Below are 24,764 nucleotides of genomic sequence, written 5' to 3' on the forward strand. Positions count from 1 at the left end.
GTTAATCACTATATTCCCAAGGGCTCATGAATAGTGAAATATCCGGTGATAGGATTTTTAAAATTTTCTAAATATTTTCAAGCTACAGTTCAGGCTACTATTATCATGTTAGCTTTAATGAATATAATATTGCAACCCATGATGAAAATAATATAAGCAATACTGTCTGTTATTCTATTCTTCAAATCACCTTAATATTATCTACCATTTTCTACTCCTTTTCTCCAGTCTGAGGAAGAGATGGCCCTTTTTGTTAACACCAACTTTTCTATTTATGCCTTTCTTTCTTTATCCATAGGAGCTTGCCCCTTTGATTATTCATTCCTTTTTTCTCCCTAATTTTCAATCTTTCTTTATGCTTTGGCTTCTTCTGTATAACTTAAAAGTATGCCTTGGTCTTCCTCAGCTTAATATAGCATAATCTCTGGGAATATCTTCCCCACTCCCCACTCCCAACACCAACTTGGCACTCACAGGTTTGTGAGTTATTAGGGACAATTACTTCAAATTGAAAGTATTCTACGGGGATGCACTCCTAAAACTATTGCTTATGAACTTCTATAACCGCATTAATCTTTGAGAGTCAATCAATTGACAAAATTATTTCAAAGAAAAGGTATTAGTGAATAGCATAGCATGAACAGCAGTAACAAAGCATTTTCCCTATTAACCTGGATTTTACTCTCCTAAAAATACATACAGGGTTGGGAGGAAGAGTGGGCACATATAGTCTACACAAATAGACACTTAAGAAACACATGTGGTCAAATCACATCTCCAGAATAACAGGGCTCTTATGTCTTTGGTGTCTTTTTCTCATGTCTTTTTCCATGCACTGCTCCGTCAGGTTTCTGCTGGACAGGTCATTTATCTGAATTCTCTGGGCCTTTTTCTTTCTGCAGCTCAACTCATTTCCAAAGTAGAACTCTTTGGGCCTGTTCTCTTATGGGCACAGCAACCTTTACTGGGAGAGTTGCTCTGCCGGTAAACACCATTGCTTCTTTCCCACTCTCCTCCGCTGCCAAAGTCCATACTACTTAGAGCTGTTGTCTACTTTAATGAACTCCAGAGAGTATGCAGGACTGGCTATTTGTTTTTTTTTTTTTTTTTCCCTAAGACTACTCATCAATTCCATTTAATTGATGGAGGAACTTCTTAATTCAAAGGAGCAACACAATGTAAATACTTCTTTATATTTCCTTTACAAGCTGGGAATAGATCACTCCCAGTTTATAATCCATAAACATTTCCCTGATTACCTTTTATTATAAGATGCAAGTAAGATTGTTTTTAACACTTTTTACATTCTTTTACATTCTGAAATCTCATAAAGTGAGGTAGAGTGACTATTGATTTGGAGTCCCTCCACTTGAATCTAGTATCTCTCCAAGTTTTCTTCCTATTCCTATCTTTTTCCTCCCTTTCATAGCCAAACTCCTAGAAAAAAATAACCACACTCATTGCTTCTATTTTTTTCACCTCCCATTTACTTGCAGTGCTTCTTCTAACCTTATCACTCCATTAAAACTGCCTTTTTCAAAGTTACTAAGATTTCTAATTGGCAAATCTGATGGCTTTTTCTCAGTTCCTGATCCTTCTTGACCTCTCTTCAGCATTTAACACTATTGATTATCCTCTTATAATAGAGATTTTCTCCTACCTAAATTTGCAAGACATTGCTCTTTCCTGTTTCTTTTCCTACCTGCTACATGTTAGTCTCCTTTACCAAGTCTCCTCATTATCCATTCCCCAACTCCCCATAAATGGTTATATTTCAGAGCTCTCCTAGGGCCCTCTTTTGGATCTATTCTCCTGGGTTCAGTTATCAAATCTATGTAAATGACTTCCTGATCTAGAAATAGATAAGCTAGGTGATATAGTGGACAGAGTGCTGGTCTTGGAATAAGGATGATGTGCATCCAAATCTTGCCTTAGCTACTTGATAGTAGCAGTTGCCCTTGGCAAGTCACTTAACTCCTCTTAGTTTCTTCATCTGAAAAATGGGGGTAGAGTGAGTATATGCTTCATAGCTTTTCTGATTAAAAAAAAAAGGGAATTTTATACATGCAAGAATATGTAAAGCACTTTATAAACCCTTAAAGTGCTATAAAAATATTAAATGCTGCTAATGTTATCATTATCATCTCAATATCAAGCTGTAGTCTCTCTCTAGAGTTTCAATCTTACCAACTATCTATTAGATATTTACAAATAGATGTCTTGTAGCCTTCTCAAACTAAAAATGTCCAAAATAGTACTCAATATTATTAAATGCAGTTATCAGAAGGGGCTACCTTGACCTCATGTTGGATCTGGTCTTGTGTTATCTCTGAAAACTTACCATTCTTAGAGTCTTTGATATGATCAGACTTTAATTACAACTAGAGCATTTAATCTTATAAAATGGTAGTCACTTTTTCCACTTGCTATTCTCCCTGATCACTCTTCTCTGTTGAAGTTTATTTAATCCCACTCCTTTACCTCTACCTCAGAGTGGATATTCCTGTACTCTCTTTTGTTGTATGGTGACTCTTGTAGGGATATATATATATATATAAAACTCCGCCAAGGACGGTCCCAAGCCTGGCTGAAAAAGGAGGAGGGTTGGGCGCGAGGCTAGCAACCTCACCCCGTAAAAATCTCACTTGCTACAGAAACGGCAACCTCATTAAACCAACAAAACCAACGATTGCCTAGTCTGGAAGATTGCTCTCCAACAGAGTCCACGACGCGTGCTGGCAAAAGCCAACAAACTCCAGGCCTACGTCAAATCTTGAACATCAGATGGCCTGAAAAGATCTCCAATCTCCCAGACTCTGGGAAAGAACAATTCAGTATCCCATCAGTCAGGACGCTATGAAAAAAAAATATATATGGAACCCACCAGGGAGAAGTCGGAAGGCCAAAACAGACCTGGCAAAGATATGCCCAGTTGGTGGAAGTTGCCCAGAACAGAGCCCGTTGGCGTGAGATGCCCAGTTGGGGGAAGTTGCCCAGAATAGAGTCCGTTGGCGTGAGATGGTTGCGGCCCTATGCTCCTCTGGGAGTCAATAGGAATAATAAATAAATAAATTATATATATATATAATGAATTGCAGTGAGTGGGGAAGAATACCTACTCCTCTCACCCTGGCTGCTACTGTAAATTATCCCTCTTTTCCCTGACAGGTTTGGTTAATTAACCTGTCAGTGATTCCTTCTAACAGCTGCCCAAGTGAGGACGCCTTGAGAGGTTAGGTGGATGGTTAACCTCTCTAGGCCCATCCTGGGGTTAGCTTGATTGGAAATGGGCTATTGATTAGCTTTGGATAATGATTAGGATCTGACTACATAATTGATCTCTCTTCCTAAGGGCCGTGATAGAATGACCACTCAGGAAGGTATTTGCTATTAAACACTGTTTATCAATTGACAGGGATAGGATAACAAGGTACAGGGTTGGGGATTGGAAACCCTATTGCTCTTTTTGACTATTAAACTAATTGATAATCAGGACTGGAGACTCCTAGACTGGTAGAGATTTGAGGTCTTGACCCTCTCTCTATCTCTGACTGGACCTGGCCACAGCCAAGCCAGAGAACAGGGAAGGCTATTGCTGTAGATAGATATTGATGTTCTGTGTATTCTCTCAGCTCTCCTACCAATAGTATTGATGGTTTACTAGATCTCACAGTCAAGTAAGGAAATAGGTTCTGGCTTTGGCCTACCCTCTTCTTCTTCAACCACCCTTCACCTCCCTCTTCCCAATTTGATTCAAAGATGTTTGCTCAAGTCTCAGCTCAGAGATCTGAGACCTCCAACTCTGAGTTGAGAGACCTCCTCCACTATACCTGTTAGGGGGTATATATATAGGGTGGGGGCTAACCGATGTTTACCCTTGGCTCACGGCACCTGAGAACATTCCAAACTCTCAACTGCCATCCCTGTCAGTCAAAGTGGCATCCATATTATCCCAGATTAATGATTATAATACTCTGAATTAGTCCACCACCTGTTACTACTTTAGCAATCTATTTCTGGTTAACAGTATCTTTCATCTAAAATCAAGTCTTCCTAACTTCTCTGTATCTGTTAAGGGACCACCACCCTTTTGGATAGCCAGGTTCAAAAACTCAAGTCAACCTTAATTGCTCTATCTCTCTCACCCCACATAACCAATTAATTTCCAAGTCTCCCCTATATCATTCTCAACACTTCTGTACCTTTTCTCGAATCATACTTAGTTCAGGCCCTTATCACCTCTCACTTGGAAGGCAATAACCTTCTAATTGATTTCCCTGCCAAGTTTCTGAAATACAGGTCTGATTTTCTTCTTTCCCCAAGAAACATCAGTGATTCCTTTTTGTCTCTGTGATAAATACAAACTACTCTTGCCTTTCCATTATTATTATACATTTTTCCCTTCTCATATAATATAATCTGGTCAAATTGTACTTCCATACCAAAGATATATGAACTCTCAACTCCCCCTTGCTTCTCAAAATTCTTTGTTTCCTTCAACTTTAAAGCAGTGGTTCCCAAACTTTTTTGGCCTACTGCCCCCCTTTCCAGAAAAAAATTTATTTAGCCCCCTGGAAATTAATTTTTAAAAAATTTTAATAGCAATTAACAGGAAAGATAAATGTACCCGTGGCCATCACCACCTCCCTGGATCACTGCAGCACCCACCAGGGGGTGGTGGTGCCCACTTTGGGAATCACTGCTTTAAACATTACTTCACACAAGAAGATTTCTTGACCACTCCCCAGTTGTTAGTAGCTCCCCACTGAAATTATGTTGTATTCATTTAAATGTATTTATACTTGTAAATGCTGTTTTCTTCAATAGAATATAAACTTCTGATGAAATTTGGGAGTACATGTAAAGTCCTCCTCCTAATTATGGGTGTACCATACTTCAAAGAGGATATTGGCTATACCCACAGAGCATAAACTCTCAATGGTTCTTGTTTTTGTTCAGTCATGTCCAACTCTTCATGACCCCATTTGGTGTTTTCTTGAGATTTCCTTCTCCAGTTCAGTTTATAGTGGCAAAAAGATCTAAGTGACTTGCCCAGGGTCACCTAAGTAGAGTCTGAGGCCAGATTTGAACTAAGAAAGATGAATATTCCTGACTTCAGGCCTGAAATTCTAACTATTTACTATTCTATTCTGTTTACATGTAAGTGAATGGTTCTACTGAGCTGGAAAGGCATAGTTTTCTTTATGGTCTGAGTATCAGCTGCAAGCCTATCATCAGTTTCTCACTGAGGTGCTGAATTCTTCAGACACAGATTGCTGGGCTGGACTGTCACTAAGTATTAAGCATTCATTAAGTGTCTATATTAAGCTAGGCACATTGGAAATTCCTGGGGATAAATAATACCTGCTCACAAGGAGATCACATGCAAATGGAGAATACATGTAAATAAGTAGGAATATAGGAGACAGAGCAAATGGAAAGTAGCCTCAGAGGTAAAGATGTTGGGGAGTAGGATGAGAAAGGTCTAGAGGTGAAATTTCCCTGATACAAATGAGCTCTGGGACCATGGATCCACTAAGTGCTTGCTCAATTCCACCAACAGCTCTCTCAATTAAGTCTATAACTTTCATTGAAGTGGCCAATTTATGTTCTGTTACAAAAGGAAAACACATTTGAAGAACAGAATTACCAAGACCCCAATCCTAAACTTTTTTCCTCCACTTTGCAATCTGAAGACCTGGCTTCCAGGTCCTGCTCTGCCTCCCCAGTTATGTGATCTCAAGTTGCCTCCTTTCCTTTCAATGGGCCTGTTTTCCCAATTTTAAAATTAAGTGGTTGGCCCTAAATCTTAGAGGAGAGCTAGGTTAATAGCTCCTAGAATAGATGAAATTTCTGCTAAATGGAGTGAAAAAGACACCAGGTTGACGGAAGGTCCTGCATGGGCAAGGCTGTTAGGAGAGGGAAAAGTCAGTTGGCCTGAGGATATAAATAGCCCTCGCAGCCATCTGGGGGAGGTCTTTGGTCTTAGGCTTGGACCTGTATGCTTGGATCTTTGAACATTGCTCTGAATCTCCCTAGATATTTAGGCATTTCATCATCATTAGATATTTAGGTATCTGGGCTCCGGAGGAGGGAAGGAGAAGAAGCAGAGGGAGGTGAAGGGTAGATACTTCCTAAAGGCTGGGCAGGCTGACATCACAAACTGAGAACAGGGAAGCTGAGAGAAATCAATATCTGTACCAACTGAGCAGTTTGCCCTCCCTGGTTTGGCAGTGGCCAAGCTGAACCAGAGGAGTAGGAAACCACGAGCTCCAGCTTACTGAAACAATAGCCTACAGTCCTGAGGGATTGTTGATCATAGCTATAGTGACAGGGTCTCCTATCCCCAATCTGTTCCTGATTATTCCTTTCCCTATTTAACATCTATAGATAAAGTTTATTTAAGTACCTTCCTGAGTGGTTAATAAATCAGGGCCCTTTAGGAGGGAGCAACACAGTCAGATGAAAACGTTATCCAAGGCTAATAGAGCCCAATATTAATAATCAGTCCAACCCAGGTGGGACCTGAAGGGTTACCTATCCACAAACCCATAAGGGTCCTACCTGGGCACTGTTATATTTAGAAAGGGACTTATACCATCAAACTAAGGTGACTGAGTGGGTGTTCCCAGCCACCAGCTACCTAGGGGAATACAAAGGGAACAGCTTCCCAAACCAATATCCCCTAGGAGCAGTATCATCTTAAAAGCCCTATTTACTACAACTACTATTACTATAGACAACTATTTATTTACTACTAAATTTTTTTTATAACAGTAGTAACAATTACATTACAAACCAGGCTGACCAAGTTCTGCTCTAATGAGTAGACTTAGGGCGGTGCCAACTATACCATAGGGATTAGTGCTGGTCTCAGAGTTAAGGGCACTTATCTTTATGAGTTCAAATCTAGCTTCAAGCCCTTACTGGCTGAGCGGCCCAGGACAAGTCACTTAACCCTGTTTGCCTCCATTTCCTCATCTGTCAAAAGGGTTGGAAAAGCAAACCACTTCAGTATCTTTGCCAAAAAACTCTTAAACAACAACCCAAACCGTAGAAGTTATCTAACGGTGTTTGCAAACACAAACAGCTCTACATCCTCCAATCGCTTCTACCGTCAGTGCTACCGGAAGTGAAGTCACTGAAAGACGGAGGGAGGGCTCTTCCGGGAGGACTTTGGCGTAGTTGCCCAATGGCTGACTTTCACATTTGGCGCCAAATTGCGAGTCTCGGGGAGGGGCTGAGGCGGGAATCCCCACTTCTCTGCGCCTGCGTGGGGCACACTCGCGAGATTTGGCGCAATTCTCGGCGCATCTCTCCTGCTCGGCCTGCTCCTGGTCCGACGGAACCGCGGTGAGGGCTCCCGGGACCCTGGGCGGAGTTGTTCCCAGTACACCTGAGAATAAGGAGAAGCTGGGGCGGTGTTGGTGTGGGGTCCGGGCGAGGCCTAGGCGGAGCACGCAGCGGACGCTTCTGAGGGAGCTGGGGGTCAGCGAGGTTGGGAGTCTGCTGGGGCTGGGCCTGGCGTTGAAGTGGGAAACTAGGAGTTGGGTTCCCCCTTCCTCCGTCAGCTTCCTGGGTGACCCACTTTCCCTCTGCCTTGGTTTCTCTAGCCTCCTGCCGTCTTTGTTAGAGTGGGATGCTAATGGACATACTCCCTGCCCAAAGTCTCGTCGAGGGGGCGGCCCATAGGATTTAGCTTTATTAGAATAAAGACATTGATATGAAAATTACAGACTGATAACCGTGCTGTCCTTTTTTTTTTTTTTTTTTAACCGAAGGTAAAAACGGAGGCCTAGAGAGGGAAAGTAAAGACCGAGATCTTACATGTAGGAAGCACAATTAAAATTTTTTAAAAAAATATTTCACCATGCCAACTACATGTAAGAACAATTTCAGTATACATTTCCCAAAGTTATAAGATCCAAATTGTCATCCACCCTTCCCCATTCCTGTACACGGTAAACAATTTAATCATGCATTATATATATGATTTTGCAAAACTTACTTTCATATTGGTCCTTGTGAAAGAATACTCACATAGAACCGAAACCCAAAAATAAAATAAAAACACAAATTAAAGTGAAAAATATTAAGTTTTGATCTGCATTTCACTCCAGTTCTTTCCCTGGAGGTGGATAGCATTCTTTGTCATAAGTCCTTCAAAATTGCCCTGGATCATTGTAATACCGAGAGCAGCTAAGCCTTTCAGAGTTGATCATTGTACGATATTGCTGTTACCATGTACAATGTTCTTCAGGTTCTGCTTATTTCACTCCACATCAGTTCATGTAGGTCTTTACAGCTTTTTCTGAAATCATCCTGCTTATCATTTCTTACATCACAATATATTTCATCCCCATTATATCAGTTCGTTCAGCTATCCTCCAGTTGTTGGACATCCCTGCAATTTCCAATTGTCACCACAAAAAAGAACCACTATAATTACTTTTGTATGGTTAGGCCCTTCCCTCCTTTCTATTTTGGTATTACAGGATCAAAGAGTAGGCACAGTTTTTTTGTCAAAGTTCCAAATTGCCCTCCAGAATGATTGGATCAGTTCACAAAACTCCCACAATGCATTACTGTCCCAATTTTGCCATATTCACTCCAATATTTATCATTTTCTTTTATTGTTGTTTTGGCCAATCTGATAGTTGTGAGGTGGTATTTTAATTTTTGTTTAAATTTGTATTTCTCTAATCAAGAGTGATTTAGAACATTTTTTTCATATTATTGATAGTAGGAAGCACAGTTAAGTGATCTCATATATTTCTCATAGCACTACCTCCTGACCACCTTCCTGTCTTCATTTTTCCTTATCTATTTTCACCACTGTTAACCTTAAAAATGCTACAGAAAGATACTTATTTTTTATCCTATTTCTGAGAGCTAGTATAGAATGAGTAGCTATAGAACTGGAAGCCAAAAAGATATGTTATAGATCTTCCTCTGACTCGGGCTGTGTCACCCTGGACAAATCACCTAACTTAAATGCTCTAGAGCAGAGGTCGGCAACCTTTTTGGCTATGAGAGCCACATTTTTAAAAATGTAATTTCGTGAGAGCCATACAGTGCTCACAGTGTGTGCTCCTGTAACAGCACCTGAAAAAAAATTGACTTTATGGCTCCTGCAGAAAGAGCCATATGTTACCGACCCCTGCTCTAGAGGCTCTAGGACTGAATTTTAAAAAAAGTGCCCACCTGCATTGGTAGAGGTAGTTTCTTCACTTAGAAGCTACCCACAACTAATCAAATCACAGGTTTCATCTTTCTTACTGTTGTCTTGTGTATGCATCTTTTCCCTGTTTATAAGACAGTTAAAGACAGGAACTGGTTTGTTTTTTAATCCCATCCTTTGCATCTTAGATTTAGTATATTCTCTGTTGGAATATTTTAAAATTTAATTTTTCCCATAAACAACTCTTTTCCCTCTCACTTCTAATTCTCCTTCCTCCCTTCTCCCCCAAGGAGAAAAAAGAAGAGGAAAAAACCCTTACTATAAACATATAAAGTCAAAGTCAAACAAAACAAATTCCCAAATTGATCATGTCTCCCCACTCCCACCCCCAAAATGTGACTAGCTCAGGGATACCAAGCAAACTACCAAGCAAACAAAGTGTCAGAAACAGAATTTGATCCCAAGCTTTTGACTTAACAAGTCTAGCATTTTAAGCTACTTATATATTTGCATCATAAAACATGGTCTGATAAGGAATAGAGATAATAGGATAATAGGTTCAGGTGAAAATTATTTAGGAAGAAATGTTTTGCTATTTTAATTATCTTTTCCTTTCTCACCCCATTTTCCTACCAGGAAAAATGGAACCAGAGGAGAACAATTTGCTGGACCTTCCTGATTATGAAGGGATAGAAGATGAAGCTTTTCAACCTTTTCCACCTCCAGCCTCTCCAGGAAGGGATGATACTGGAGAAAATGAGCTTACTACAGGTTAGAAAGGAGGAGGGAGGTTCCAGAAAATGCCTAAGTGATCATCATCATGTAAATAATACTATTTGGAAATTATATTACTTATTAACTTTGCTTACTTAAGAATAAACTATTTGTTGACATTTCAATCAAAACCAAAGTACAGCTGTATTCCCAATCAAAATAGAGAAAACTGCCTTATAATAATAAATTGGATGTTCTCATTTTTAGGGGAAATATAAACTTCATCAGATAGGTTAATAAAATGGAGAGTGGATAGGAGTGAAACTATTTGCCCTTCAATTCTTTAAGATGTTAACGTCTGTCCTGGTAAATACTGTGTTTCACATTATTTTTTAAGTACAGAATTTGTTTTAAATGATCTTCTCTTTATTCAGGTACAAGGAGGGATCAGATGGGAGAAATGCCTGTAGTTACAAAGAAAACTGTAAAAAGGAATTTGCCTAAGTTAGATGCTCAGAGGTATTTCCTACTCTTTTTTGATTGTTAAACTTTGTGTCTATCGGTGATTTTAGATACAGTTTCATTTTTTTAATATTTTTTTTTAGAAAAATTTTCCATGGTTACATGATTCTTGTTTTTACTTTCCCCTTCACCCCCCAACAACCTCCCCCCCCATATCCAATGTGCATTTCCACTGGTTTTAACATGTGTGATCAATCAAGACTTATTTACATATTATTGATAGTTGCGTTGGTATGGTCATTTAGTGTCTACATCCCCAACCATGTCCACATCAACCCATGTGTTCAGGCAGTTGTTTTTCTTCTGTGTTTCCACTCCTGCAGTTTTTCCTCTGAATGTGGGTAGCGTTCTTTTCCATAAATCCTTCAGAATTGACCTAGATCATTGCATTGCTGCCAGTACAGAAGTCCATTACATTTGATTTTACCACAGTGTATCAGTCTCTGTGTACAATATTCTTCTGGCTCTGCTCCTTTCACTCTGCATCAATTCCTGGAGGTCTTTCCAGTTCACATGGAATTAATTGCTCCAGTTTATTATTCCTTTGAGCAAAATAGTGTTCCATCACCAACATATATCACAGTTTGTTCAGCCATTCCCCAATTGAAGGGCATCCCTTCATTTTCCAGTTTTTTGCCACCACAAAAAATGTGGCTATAAATACTTTTGTACAAGTCTGTTTATCTATGATCTCTTAGGTACAACCCAGCAATGCTATGGCTGGATTGAAGGGCAGGCAGTCTTTTAGAGCTCTTTGGGCAAAGTTCCAAATTGCTATCCAGAATGGTTGGATCAGTTCACAACTCCACCAGCAATGCATTAATGTCCCAATTTTGCCACATCCCCTCCAACATTCATTACTCTCCCCTTCTATCATTTTAGCCAATCTGCTAGGGGGTGAGGTGGTACCTCAGAGTTGTTTTGATTTGCATTTCTCTAATTATTAGAGATTTGGAACATTTTCTCATGTCCTTATTGATACTTTTGATTTCTTTATCTGAAAATTGCCTATTCATGTCCCTTGCCCATTTATCAATTGAGGAATGGCTTGATTTTTTTATAGAATTGATTAGCTCCTTGTATATTTGAGTAATTAGACCTCTGTCAGAGTTTTTTGTTATAAAGATTTCTTCCCAGTTTGTTGTTTCCCTTCTGATTTTGGATGCATTGTTTTTGTTTGTACAAAAACTTTTTAATTTAGTATAATCAAAATTATTTATTTTACATTTTGTAATTTTTTCTAACTCTTGCTTGGTTTTAAGATTTTCCCTTTCCCATAGATCTGACAGGTATACTATTCTATGTTCACCTAATTTTCTTATAGTTGCCTTCTTTATATTCAAGTCATTTGCCCATTCTGAATTTATCTTGGTGTAGGGTTTGAGATGTTGATCTAAGTATAATCTCTCCCATATTGTTTTCCAAATTTCCCAGCAGTTTTTGTCAAATAGTGGATTTTTGTCCCCAAAATTGGGCTCTTTGGGTTTGTCATAGACAGTCTTGCTGACATCACTTACCCCAAGTCTATTCTACTGATCCTCCCGTCTGTCTCTTAGCCAGTACCATACTGTTTTGATGACTGCTGCTTTATAGTATAGTTTAATATCTGGTACTGCTAGGCCACCTTCCTTCATGTTTTTTTTTTTCATTATTTCCCTTGATATTCTTGATCTTTTATTCTTCCAGATGAACTTTGTTATAGTTTTTTTTCTAATTCAGTAAAACATTTTTTGGTAGTTTGATAGGTATACAGTTTCATTTTATTGATCAAATTTTAACTTGCCTAGTTCAAAAGAGATTTTTGATTAAGAAATAGTTTTCCATGTTTACCTTGCAAGTATACTTTAACTTGGTGGAGTCAGAAAATTTATATTCATAGCACCAATTTGTGATTCACAGATTAATTTCAGAAAGAGGACTTCCAGCTTTAAGGCATGTGTTTGAAAATGTGAAATTCAAAGGTAAAGGCCATGAGGTAAGAAACAGGCAATTTTGATACACCTACTTTTAATATGTTATTATTAATGACATTGAATTCAGTTAGCATTTTCTTAAGAAGTTTGGGATGCTTTATAGATTTTGAATGTCTCTTCCATTTAATTATGAAGGTGGTTATAATTTTCATTTTGCAGATTCAGATAGGTTAGTTACTCAAAATTATATAGCTAGTCATTATTAGCGTTTGATTACTGGATTCATTGTTATAAAATGTCATTAAATGGAAAAGAAAATACTTCACAATGAACATAGCAAATTCCTCTTGTTCATTAATAATAAGCCAGCCTGACAACAGTAGTTTTTTTCAGCAAAGCCTTTATACCAGTTCATATTGAAGCATGAAGAAATGAAGAAGGTTTGATTAGGGAGAAATCCTAATCTCTTAATGAAAACTTTTTTGTCATGGACCCTTTTGGCATTCTGGTCAGGCCTGTTAACTCAGTATTGTGTTTAAATACATTAAAATACATGGAATTAATTACAGAGGAAGTTAACTACATTGACATGTAGTTATAATAATTTTAAAAGTTCATGAGTGCCAATCCCTCTGCCCCCCACAGGGAAGGAGCCCCCTTGATTATAGTATGACTAAGGCATCCTTATTCTGGCAGTCTTTGCAGTAGGAATACTCTTGCCACAGTTTCTTGACTCTTTCCCCTTAACAATTTTGAATTTTTTTCTCCTCAAAATTTTGAGTCTTGATCATTCTTTTTCTATGTATATATTATTAGCCACATGTGATTAGTTACTGCTAAGAGTTCCATTAACATAAACATTTATATAGTTATACATACATAAATGGTTTTGATATGATCCATGTATAACTACTATAGCACTTGGAATAAGTTTTATTTGGAAGATTTTCCCTAGCCTTTACAAAACTATATCCAGTGGATTTTTTTAAGCTAATAGATTCAAAGTCTTTTTTTTTTTAACACTTAATTTCTGTGTATTGGCTTATAGGTGGGAAGAGTGGTAAGGGTGGGCAATGGGGGTCAAGTGACTTGCCCAGGGTCACACAACTGGGAAGTGTCTGAGGCTGGATTTGAACCCAGGACCTCCTGTCTCTAGGCCTGACTCTCAATCCACTGAGCTTCTGAGCTACCCAGCTGCCCCTAAAGTCTTTAAAAAACTGCTTATTTGAACATTCATCTGAAATAATTCAATATTTATCCTTTTCTATGAGTGAATATTCTGGGCTCTTTACATTTAGCAACTCCTTACTAATAAATTTCCTTTTAAAAGTTTCTCAACTCTGAAAAATACTAAATGACACCAGTGTCTTTGGCAACACTTCTTATTTTAAAAACTGCTGATATTGTCAAATGTTTGGATGAAATTTCTATTTAGCATTTTTATTTTTATGTTATAGGCTGAAGATTTGAAGACATTAATAAGACACATGGAGCACTGGGCACATAGGCTATTCCCCAAACTGCAATTTGAGGATTTTATTGGTAGAGTAGAACATTTGGGAAATAAGAAGGAAGTTCAGGTGAGTTTTAACTATGATAGAGTCATCCTTCTTAATCCCATATAGTACAAACAGAGTTAATGGAAAGAAGAAAGTGTATTTTATGAGTGCCTTTTAAAATTAAACTGTTTGGAAGTGATTTAAGAAGACATCTGTAATTACAGTACTTGTGAGGACTTCAGAACTATTTTAAGAACTTCAAGGATTCTTCCACAAATACACATTGTAAAACCTTTTATGCCTTTGATAAATTTTTGATTCCCCAAACTTCACTTAACTGGTATTCATTGCTCTGAGAAGCCTTTCCAAAATTAACTAGACTGACTCTCAAATAATAAACTTTATACATAGTCTTTTCTTGGGTCCAGAATCAAGGCTTTTCTAGTTAGGTATAGATCCTGTGAGAGTTTGCCTTCAGCTGATAAAACCTTTAAGAATCCCAGAACAAACTTTATCCAAATATGAAACAACATAGTAGACTATAGAAACATTGTCTTAAAACTTTTTTTAAAAACACAGCAGATTTATTATTTTGTGATTCTGTATTTTGAATTGGCAAGGCCTACTAGGAAAGAAGTGAATCCATAAAGTTAATTTAAGAAACAAAATATTGTCTCTTGAATCTTAGAATAGAATGAGTGATGTTCAACTTTAAATAGTTATCATTTTTCTACTACACTGATATTTTTGGTGACAGTGTTAAAGTGTAAAAAAAATACTGCCTTTCAGACCTGCTTAAAGCGAATTCGGCTGGATCTTCCTATTGTACATGAAGATTTTATTAGTAATGATGGTAAGTAGTTGTAGTTGCAATGCAAGGATTAGGAGTTACACCTTTTTTGTTTTTAGAATATGTAATGGTTTGAGGCTTTTTAAAAAAAGCAAATAGCTGTATCTTTAAAGTGGAAAACAATCTAACATAAGGAGTTGAGTTAAAATGCCTTTGTAAATTCAAATGACTACTAAACCAGAATGTGATAAACTAGCTCAAAAAGATGCTTATGTAAAGTCTATTGTGTCCTTCCTTGATGAGTTGACTCTAGGGCCATTTTGCAGAAGATATTAAAAGACCTTTAGAGACTTTAGTTGATACAGATGTTTATTTATCCTTGGTTAACTCATTCTTTAGTCAAGATTAGTAAGAGAGTGGGGCAGCTGGGTAGCTCAGTGGAGTGAGAGTCAGGCCTAGAGACAGGAGGTCCTAGGTTCAAACCCGGCCTCAGCCACTTCCCAGCTGTGTGACCCTGGGCAAGTCACTTGACCCCCATTGCCCACCCTTACCAATCTTCCACCTATGAGACAATACACCAAAGTACAAGGGTTAAAAAAAAAAAAAGATTAGTAAGAGAGTAAAAGGATGATAAATTAAGATAAGAACTTTGATGTATATATCTGAGTGACTGAATCTTAAAACAGTACTTCTGGGAAGATCAAATAGAATAAGCTGATGATGAAATAGTTTGTCTTTTACTCAGTATATAGCTGAGCATAAGATTTGAGGACATCTAATTCAGCCTCTTATTTTATAGTAGAAGAAACCAAAGCCCAGGGAGGCTAAGTGACCTACCCCAGGTCATTCATACAGCAGGACTGCAGCAAGACTAAAGTGACTGTACTTGGTATTGGTTACATTTGTTAGTCATCGAGTGTAACCACAGTCAGTCACATACATCAACACTAGTGGTTCCTGCCGACAGGGTCTGTCTAGTTATCAGATTTCCTGTGCGATGGTTCTGCACATCTCTTTATCCAACATATTTTGTTGCTTATAAAAAACAGTAGAAAATATGGGTTCAATACAGAATTCTTCAAGGTCATTTCTAAGTTGATTTTAAGTGTGGATAAGAATAATTAAACACAATACTATAACCAATTTCTTGCCAAGATATGTTGCATACAATGGGATTTTGTATATTTAGGGAACTGAACTGAAGGATTTCAAGGGCATCATCAATAAAGAGAATTAGGACTCCAGAAATTAAACAAAGAATTTTTGCTCATTTTTAAAACTTCAGCTTTTGCCTTTTTAGTCAGTGTAGCAATTTGAAGTTAAAGGGTTTTTTTTTAATGCCTTTTTGGTTGGCATAAAATCTCAACTAATGTTCCTCCACTAAAGAGAAGTCCTTTGAAACCACATTTTGGTGTGAAAATAAACTTGTGTTTTTTATTATGATTATTTTTTTAAATCAAGCTTTTAAAAATAAATCTGCCTCACCCATCACTTTCTCCTCCTTGAGCAAATTAAAAAACAAACTCAGTAGTTTGTAATATATAGCTATATAGACGAACAAAATAAATTCTCACATTCAAAAATTTATGTCTTTTTGCATTTTAGTGTTAGGAGGTGAGAGTGTTGTGTTTTACTTTCTTTTGGATTCATGGTTTGTCATTGCAGATCAGAGCTCTAAAGGCTTTCAAATTTGTTTTTCTCTATTGTTATAAAAACAATTCTAGTGCTTTTCATTTCACTCTGCTTCATTTTGTTTCTTCTGAAACTGTTTCATCAATCTTATGAGACAAAAATATACCATTACATTTATATACCCCAATTTGTTTAGCCATTACCCAATAAGAGGACACTCTTTTTAGTTTCTAGTTTTTTACTATGATGAAAAGAACTGCTATAAATAATTTTGTTCATATGGACCTGTTTCTTTTTTAAGATGAGTTTTATTATATTATAGGCTTCTTAGTAGAGTACTATTAAAAGGATATACATAGTTTGGTGACTGTTAACATAGTTCCAAATTGTTTTTTATAATAGCTGGACCAATTCATAGCTCTTAACAGAATGGCACTGGGTATAATTGTTTTACTTTCACTTCTCCATGTAAGGGTTAAATGGTAGGAGTTTGACAAAAGCAAGAACAGTTTGATAAAACACTTAGTTTAATTTGAGAAGTACAGATAGAAAATATAAAGGAGAAAAGAGATATTATTACTCTAATACTTTATGATTATACCTAGATTCCTAATCCTAACTAAAATAATGGAATCTTCAGCTCTCCTACACAGTCTCCTGTCTTTCTGCTCTTACTTAGAAATCCTTCACTCTTCCTCTTAAAGAGACAGAGGGAGAGATTAAGAAAATCCTTTTAATATCCAACATTTCTCATTTTCCTCTTTTGTTTTCTTTACCAGCCTGAAAAGTGGGAGGTAAAGTAGCCTCAAAGTTTAATTTGTATTTCTCCAATTAAGAATGATTTAGAGCAGTGATGAGCAAACTATTCCCCGAGGGCCAGATCCAGGCGGATGTTTGCCCATCACTGCCTTAAGCAATTCCCTAATCACTATATCTGGATGGGGGGAAGGATGTAGTGATTAGGGGATTGTTTAAGGTAGTGATGGGCAAACTATGATCTTTCTGGGGGCAGTAGTTACCCATCACTGATTTAGAGCATTTTTATGTGCTAATTAATAACTTAGGTTAATTTCTTTGAAAAAAGTGCTTGTTTATATTCTCTGATCATTTATCTTTTGGGGAATGAAAGGCTCCTATGAGTTTGAATCAATTCCTTATGTATCTTGCATATTAAACCTTTATCAGAGAAACTTGCTACAAAGGTTTTTTTCCCAGTTTCTCTTCACATTTTTACCAAATTCGATTTGTTTCTGCAAAAACTTTGAAATTTTATATACTTAAAATTGTCCATTTTGTCTTGCATGATCTTCTCTATTAATTGTTTAATTATACATTCTATCCATAATTCTGAAAGGTAGTTTTATCCTTCCCCCTTTGTTTATGTATTACCTTCTGTATCTAAAGATATCTTTGGAATCTTTTTTGAGGTTATCTTGGTGTATATGTGAAACAGTCTAAACGTAATTTCTGCCCAGTTGCTATCCAGTTTTCCCAGAAATTCCTCCCCCGTCCCCCCAAAGTAAATATATTTTCTTCTATATATTGTGTACTTAATCTGTTACTGACATTTCTCACTTTTTAAACTAGTACTGAAACATTTTAGTGATAAAACTTTCTGTTGCAGTCTGAAATTTGATGCTGACAGACCCTGTTCCTTCTCTCTAGTTTTCATTATTACCCTTAAGATTCTTGACCTGACTTTGTGTTGTTGAAAACTTTGTATTATTGAAACAAAATCTCTGGCTGGCCACTTGGGAAACTGCAAAGGCTTTAAGTGATGATTTAGTGATTAGCTATCTCTTTATATCTTATCTGAGAACTCCCTTAGTTTAATAAGTATAGTTTCATGGTCATACCTTTTTTTGGCTATAACAATTCAAAGTCATAGAGAAGTTTTGATTTGAGTAAATGGAGAGAGTAGCCATGACAATAAAATTAAAGAACTTTGATGTCTATAATCTCAATAGTCTGAAACTTGTTAAAGATGCATTTTATCCTTATCAGGAGAGTTTACTATTTTTAGTCACTTTGAACTAGCTTTCACTTGGGGACTTCTTTTGTTCTTTAATATGTTATTAATATAATTAATATACTTGTATTGATTTAGTTTTCTTTTTTAATTTAGGTGATAAAGCAGAAGGAAATGGATTAGATACAGCTGCTGTAGACTTTGATTCCCTTTTTTCAAATCAAGTTGATAGAGAAATATTTGCATCTCAGTTGAATACAAGTTTAACAGAGGAACAACAGCAAAGAATTGAGAAGAACAAACAACTAGCCTTGGAAAGGAGGCAGGCAAAATTGTTAAATAACAGTCAATCCCAAGAAAATGGTAAATATAAGTTTTGATATATGTGCTGCCACTAATGTACCAAGGACATATTAGAAATTTTTAACTTAAGTTCTTTCTTTGCCCCTTAAAATAATAAATCTAAGAAAAGGTGATAGAGGTTCAGTTTTAAAAGACAGTAAACATTGACTAGCTGAAAGCCTCATAATTTTAAGACTTGGAGGGAATGGATTTATACCGTTTTATGTTATTAACATAAAAGCTTTTAAAAAATTTTAGCCATTTTGGATGGAAATCTTTGCAAAATTGTGTAACATACACCTCTGTATTCTTATTTGTTCAATAAGCATTTTATAGGCACCTGTTGCTAGATTCTGGTGATCCAAAACCAAAGGTCTGAAACATAAGATTGTGCTTTTAACAATTTAGCTTTTTCTTGGTGAGTTGGGGTCATCCTTATGAATGGCAGTTATTGTACTGAACAATTCAGTGATACCTTCAGTACCTTGTGAAAGGCTGCAGGGCTGTTTGCCATTTCTTGAGTCTTAGATCGCTGTATTGTTTAAATCTGGGTTTTGATATTAATATGCTTTTTTGCCTTTTTTCTTTGGTACTTCTTTGTCATTACTTTTGGTACCCATAAGCATCCCTACCTGCAATTGTGTTTTCCAGATTTCTCCTAGCTAAATGAATTTTTCACAAATTAAGTGAATTTTTTTTTTAAACCTTTACCTTCCATCTTGGAGTCAATACTGTGTATTGGCTCCAAGGCAGAAGAGTGGTAAGGGCTGGGCAATGGAGGTCAAATGACTTGCCCAGGGTCACACAGCTAGGAATTGTCTGAGGCCAGACTTGAACCTGCGACCTTCTGTCTTTAGGCCTGGCTCTCAATCCACTCAGCCACCCAGCTGCCCCCAAATTAAGTGAATATGAAGGAAAAAACTATGAAATTCTCAGTCATTTGGCAGAATCATAAAGTCACTCCAGGCTCTTTTCTCACTTTGAAAAAAAACCCTTTTACCTTCTGTCTTAGAATCAAGACTAAGATGTCTTGGAAGTGTTCTCTTGCTTCCATGCCACTGTGCTACCTAGCTGCCCCTCCAGATTCTTTTTCAATTAATAATGAGCTTAAATGTCATTAGTATTTGTTTATACTAGTTGAATGTATTGAAAGTGATTTTGGGAGGAAGGAACTATATGGAATAGAGCCCATGTATGGTAGCTTCTTTGGTGTCAACCTCTCCCTGCCACTGTCCCCATTTTGTATCTATTCCAAAATAGAAAAGTGATGGGAGGAAATTGCTCAATATTCCAGCCAAGTAGACAGTTGAGTCTACTCATCCACACCTACTTTATTCTACATAACTATTTTATTAAGTTATCCAATGCACATGACAACTAGTGCTATCATTATCTAGTTCAAGATGAAGCCCTTTATTCTGATTTTAAAATAGCCTCTGAATGGACTCTTACAGATCAGTTAGCTGACTCTTGAAGACTTCCATTGATAAATTCACTACTTCGTACCACTTTTGGGCAAATCTAAAAAGAGTTTTGATATTATAGTGCCTTCTACTATCAAAGTTCTTTAAAAAAGACAGAGAAATCCATAAGGGCTGTTGTATTTATTTAGGTAGAATAATGTTCATATGGATAAAAATATTTTGGTCTTTGTGATTATTGATCAATTTGCACATATTTATAAAATAACATAGGTTAAAATAAGTGGATAATGACCCCCTTTTTTTTTTTTCAGATATGTCAGTTATTGGGCCCAGAACACAGGCATTAGAAGATAAGAGTACAAATGAAGCACAAGAAGAGAATTTAAATGGATTAAGTGAAGAAAGTCTAGAAATCACAGACAGTGTTACTGATACTATAGATATAAATGATGACCTACAAACTTCAGGAGTAGATGAAGTCATTTAAAATATACAATAGGACTATTCAATTCTTTTTATTTAAGAACACTTAAGTGCCATCAATAGGTTTGTCTCATTCAGAAGCATGGATAAATAAGCCTCAGTTAAAACTAAAAAATAATCTACTCGTTCTCCAGTTTAACAAGTAGAGATTTATTACTGTATTAGCTTGAATATATTATGACCTCGAATATAGTGTGATCCGAAGTATTTTGAAGGGTAACTCGAAGAGGAAACACCCATCTTATTTTCTCTTAACTCTTGAATAATAGTCACTTTATATTTGAAGTTTTTTCAAGGTCCTGAAACCAAGTTAAAGAAGTTTTAATGCTAACACTTTTATTAAATATGTATTACTTTTATAGGTACTTGTGAGAAACTACCTTCTAACATTTAATCATGTTCTCCTTCCTCTTCTATTTCCTCTTCTCTTGAAATGGAAACATCATTTGAGTCATTGCCATCACCCTCTTCTTCCCACAAAACATCATCTTCACTACCATCTATATTGTTTGATACACATTTTTTAAACCCAAGCACAGTGGACTCGGTGGAGATTTTGTCCCAAGCAATTTTGATCCAGTTCACTAATACAGTGACTGACGGTTTCTTTATTTTTTCTGATGGAGTAAACTCATGGTTTTTAGCCAACATCGACTCATATTCTTTCCTCAAATGATCTTTGAATGGCTTATTAATTACTACATCTAACACTTGTAATCGTGATATTATTTCTCCTCCTGATAACAACTAGGTCCAAGCGCATTTCAGCAACTCTCACATTTTCAGTCAGGTGACCCTTGAATGTCTCAAGTACAAGCATTCCTCTCTGACGCCTACCCCAAACCACATTCAACCAATCTAACATAAGTTCTTCATATATCCATCCCTTTTCCTGCACACAAAAGATCATTCCTGATCGTAACTTTTCTTAGGTAATGTTTTACACCTTAAAATTACATAAGGAGGCAGTTTTTTGCCTGTCAACTGTGACTGCAAGCATCACTTCTAGTTTCTCATTTCCAGTAGTTTTAATTGGCACTGATTTGGTACCTTTAGTATTAATGGTGACATTTGACAGAATATCAAAGACAGGCGTTTGGTTGGCATTTCCCATCTGCCCCAGGAGATAGCCATGCTTTTTATGGATGCTGAGGCACATAATACACAACTTATGGTTTCAAAGCTGGAAGTGCTTGAATATAGTGTGAATGCAGCTTTCAAAAGTACATATTGGAGGAAAAAACGTTTGACTATATTCAGGCTAATATAGTACATATTTTTTTTCATGGTGGGTAAAAACATTTAAGTGGTTAGCTTTATTGGAAGTTTTTTAAAGAGATGGGCTACTTGTTTATATTTGTTCCACCTATTTATTTCTATTAGCTTAAATTGTTACAGCCTCCCGAACTCCTTTTACTTGTCTTTTTATATAGACAGATCTTTTGACAATTAGGTATTTTCTGCTGCTAGTATACAATTTTTAAAAGTACTTAATATTTTAAGATGTAGAGATGATTGTACACTTTTTTTGTAAAATAAGTGAATAAATTAAAACTTTTACAGAAGAGAGTAACATTTTAGTGAATCTAAAGTTAGAAATCATTCTTTCAATTAGTTGCATGTGTTGATTTTCTTATATTTAGTTAATGGAATTCACAACATTTAAATTGTCACATGAGAGGTAAGTTATGGTGGCATATATATGTATACCATACAACAAACATAAGAATGTTATTGGGCATCCAAATTTTAGATTTGCTTTAGTTATTCAGTATTATTGCCAGTGAATTAATTGTTCTTGATTTATCTGATAATTTGAACTGGGATCTGTAGTGACCTTCATTTCTATTCCCCCCTTTTTTTTTTTTTAGTTAAAAATTTTTTTAACCCTTACCTTGCACCTTAGAATCAATGCTGTGTATTGGTTCCAAGGCAGAAGAGTGGTATGGGGTAGGCAATGGGGGTTAAGTGACTTGCCTAAATTCACACAGCTAGGAAATGTCTGAGGCCATATTTGAACCTAGGACCTCCCATCTCTAGGCCTGACACTCCACTGAGCTACTCAGCTGCCCCCCATTTCTATTATTTAATCACTCAAAAGCACAAGTCACATTTTCAAGTATAATTTGTATCTCCATTATTTAGAATTCAAAAATTGTATTCTAAGCTACAATCTTATTAGATCACTAATTTTTAAAATGCTCCTAGAGTCTCTTAGTTCCTTTAACCTATTTCTATCTAATTTTATGTCCCTAAACACCTCAAATCCCTTTTTCCCATCATCAACCATTTCAGTTTTGTTTTTTTTCTTTTTGTTACCATTTTAGAATCCCTCAGCTTCTAGGCCTTTTATTTGCTAACTTCTAGTTCTGGGTAAACTGCTTTCTTGGCATATCTTGGCCAGAAAATTGTTCTTAGTATTTTCTAACTTATGAAGGGAATAGCAATTTCATTTTCATATGTTGACATAATATGTCCATATTCAGCTGATGATGTCTCACTCCCAGTTGTTCTATCCTGGTGTGTGTTCTACTATAGGAAAAGGGATGATGGCACAGGGTGGCCTATTGCTAAGAATAAGTGAGAAGTTGGTATAAAGTACACATACTTTAGGAGTCTCCTGTAACACCCCTATTTAATAGTCTATGAGTTCAAAGTTATTTGTGGATATCTGTCTACTCTAAACTCCACAAGAGCAAGGATGTATCTAATGTTTTTTTTGTGTTTCCTAGAGTGTTTTGAATTTACTATTATACTTATATGATGAGCTATATGTTCTTATAGCAGATTCTGACCCCCATTTGGCTAGAATTTTGAGAATTGACCATTCTTGTGTTTTAATAAAAGGTTTCTTTCTGCTCCTAAGAAAATCTTTTGAGAAAAATTAAAATGAGAGAAAAGGGGTCATGAGGCAGAACAAAGGAAATTGATACTGATAGGGTCTAAAAGGTGGGTTTGATAATCTGGCTTTTAAGAGCTATCATTTTGTATGTGTTTTCTCCTGTTCTTACAAAGACCCATTTGTACTCAATGCAAATTCAGATGACTAATAAAAAAACCAATTTGTATATGCAAACAATGTTTAAGAGGTAGTTAGTGGTATAGTTAAAAAAGTTTCTGAGTCAGGAAGACCTGGATGCTTCTAACTAACTTGTAATGGCTGTAGATTGAAAGCAAATCTTTCAAGCTAGGGTACTGAACCTGGGGTCCACGAACTTGTTTAAAATATATTGATATAGTTACATGGATAGATAAGATAATTACTCTTAACATAATTTATTTCCTTTGTGGTCCCCTAAGTATTTTTATTTAAAAACCTTATATTCTATCCATAGGCTTTATCAGACTTAAGGGGTGTGAACAAAAAAATTTAAAACTCCTGATTTAAGCTGTCATTTTCCTAAGTTACTCTCTAAATAATTGAAAAGACCTCTTGTGAGGAGTTTTCTTATCAATGAAACTGTTTAGTTCAAGAACAAAACTACATTTATCTAATCCCAACTAGAACAATTAATAATGTGGTATTATGCTACTATGTAAAATACTGATATATTCCAAAAAAAGCATAAAAATAATTTGTGAGGCAAAACTCCTTAGGTGGAATAACAAAGAATTGTATTTTATATTCCATAATTGGTTGACAGGTCCAGAAGAGCCAAGTCCCTTATTTCCTCTAGAAGTGTGTACAAGCTAGTCCCTTTTGTCTGGCAATATTCCTGATAGTCTTCCTGAATGATTCTGACTTTGGCTTCTTCCTGGGCAAGCTGAGCTTCTTCGACAGACCTGGTTACTTCTTTCACTAATTCATTTTTCATTAAAAGGGAATTCTGTTGAGAAAATTCCATTTCTGATAGCTTGTATGGTTTGTTGCGGATGATTTCAAGCCTGATTGTGTCAGCATGGCAACGGGAGGCCTGCACAGATATCCTTACCTATCAAAAAGAAGAAAGGCCGTGTTATATTATTGCCTTCTGGGCTCTTTCCATTAAAATGGAAAACCCAAGGGGGGGGCGGGGGGGGCCCTAGACTTACTGTCACATGATCAAACAAGCTAAATGTAATGGATTCGCCCCCTACTGTGGTAGAAGTGATTTTGTTTTGAAATCGTTGAAGTGATCCTGGTTTCCATTCAGAACATCCATCCTGACGGCATGAGATCACTAGGCCGTCTTTATTCTTCAGGTAAGCAGCACCTTTAATTCCAAACCTGGATTATGGATGGAAAACACAAATCCAGTCAGTATGCAAGCTTTCAAATCAGGTAGCTTATCTAAAATGATAGTCAACTCAAATTG

At 36.5% G+C, this 24,764-nt stretch overlaps 2 protein-coding genes and 1 non-coding gene across 4 annotated transcripts in view; 2 read left to right on the top strand and 1 right to left on the bottom strand.

The window, feature by feature from the left end:
• Nucleotides 1–7,320: 7,320 nt before the first annotated feature.
• Nucleotides 7,321–22,018, top strand: TIPIN (TIMELESS interacting protein). Its single transcript, XM_044665339.1, has 8 exons — nucleotides 7,321–7,353; nucleotides 9,818–9,952; nucleotides 10,330–10,414; nucleotides 12,317–12,392; nucleotides 13,788–13,910; nucleotides 14,619–14,682; nucleotides 18,377–18,583; nucleotides 20,298–22,018. Exons 2-8 carry the CDS (start codon nucleotides 9,823–9,825, stop codon nucleotides 20,471–20,473), a joined length of 861 nt encoding a protein of 286 aa, XP_044521274.1. The 5' UTR covers nucleotides 7,321–7,353; nucleotides 9,818–9,822; the 3' UTR covers nucleotides 20,474–22,018.
• LOC123238514 lies at nucleotides 15,496–15,631 on the top strand. The gene has a single exon (XR_006505675.1).
• A 2,044-nt stretch (nucleotides 22,019–24,062) lies between the features above and the next one.
• The window catches only part of DIS3L (DIS3 like exosome 3'-5' exoribonuclease), a 36,566-nt gene continuing 35,864 nt past the window's right edge, over nucleotides 24,063–24,764 (bottom strand). For both annotated transcript variants that reach the window (XM_044665337.1, XM_044665338.1), the window contains 2 exons: nucleotides 24,502–24,676; nucleotides 24,063–24,401 (listed from right to left, as the gene is read on the bottom strand). In XM_044665337.1, coding sequence (XP_044521272.1) covers nucleotides 24,090–24,401; nucleotides 24,502–24,676 — 487 coding nt within the window. In that variant the 3' untranslated portion in view covers nucleotides 24,063–24,089. The remainder of the gene's footprint in view (nucleotides 24,402–24,501; nucleotides 24,677–24,764) is intronic.

This window comes from Gracilinanus agilis, chromosome 2 (assembly GCF_016433145.1).
Source record: "Gracilinanus agilis isolate LMUSP501 chromosome 2, AgileGrace, whole genome shotgun sequence".
Lineage (NCBI taxonomy): Eukaryota > Metazoa > Chordata > Mammalia > Didelphimorphia > Didelphidae > Gracilinanus > Gracilinanus agilis.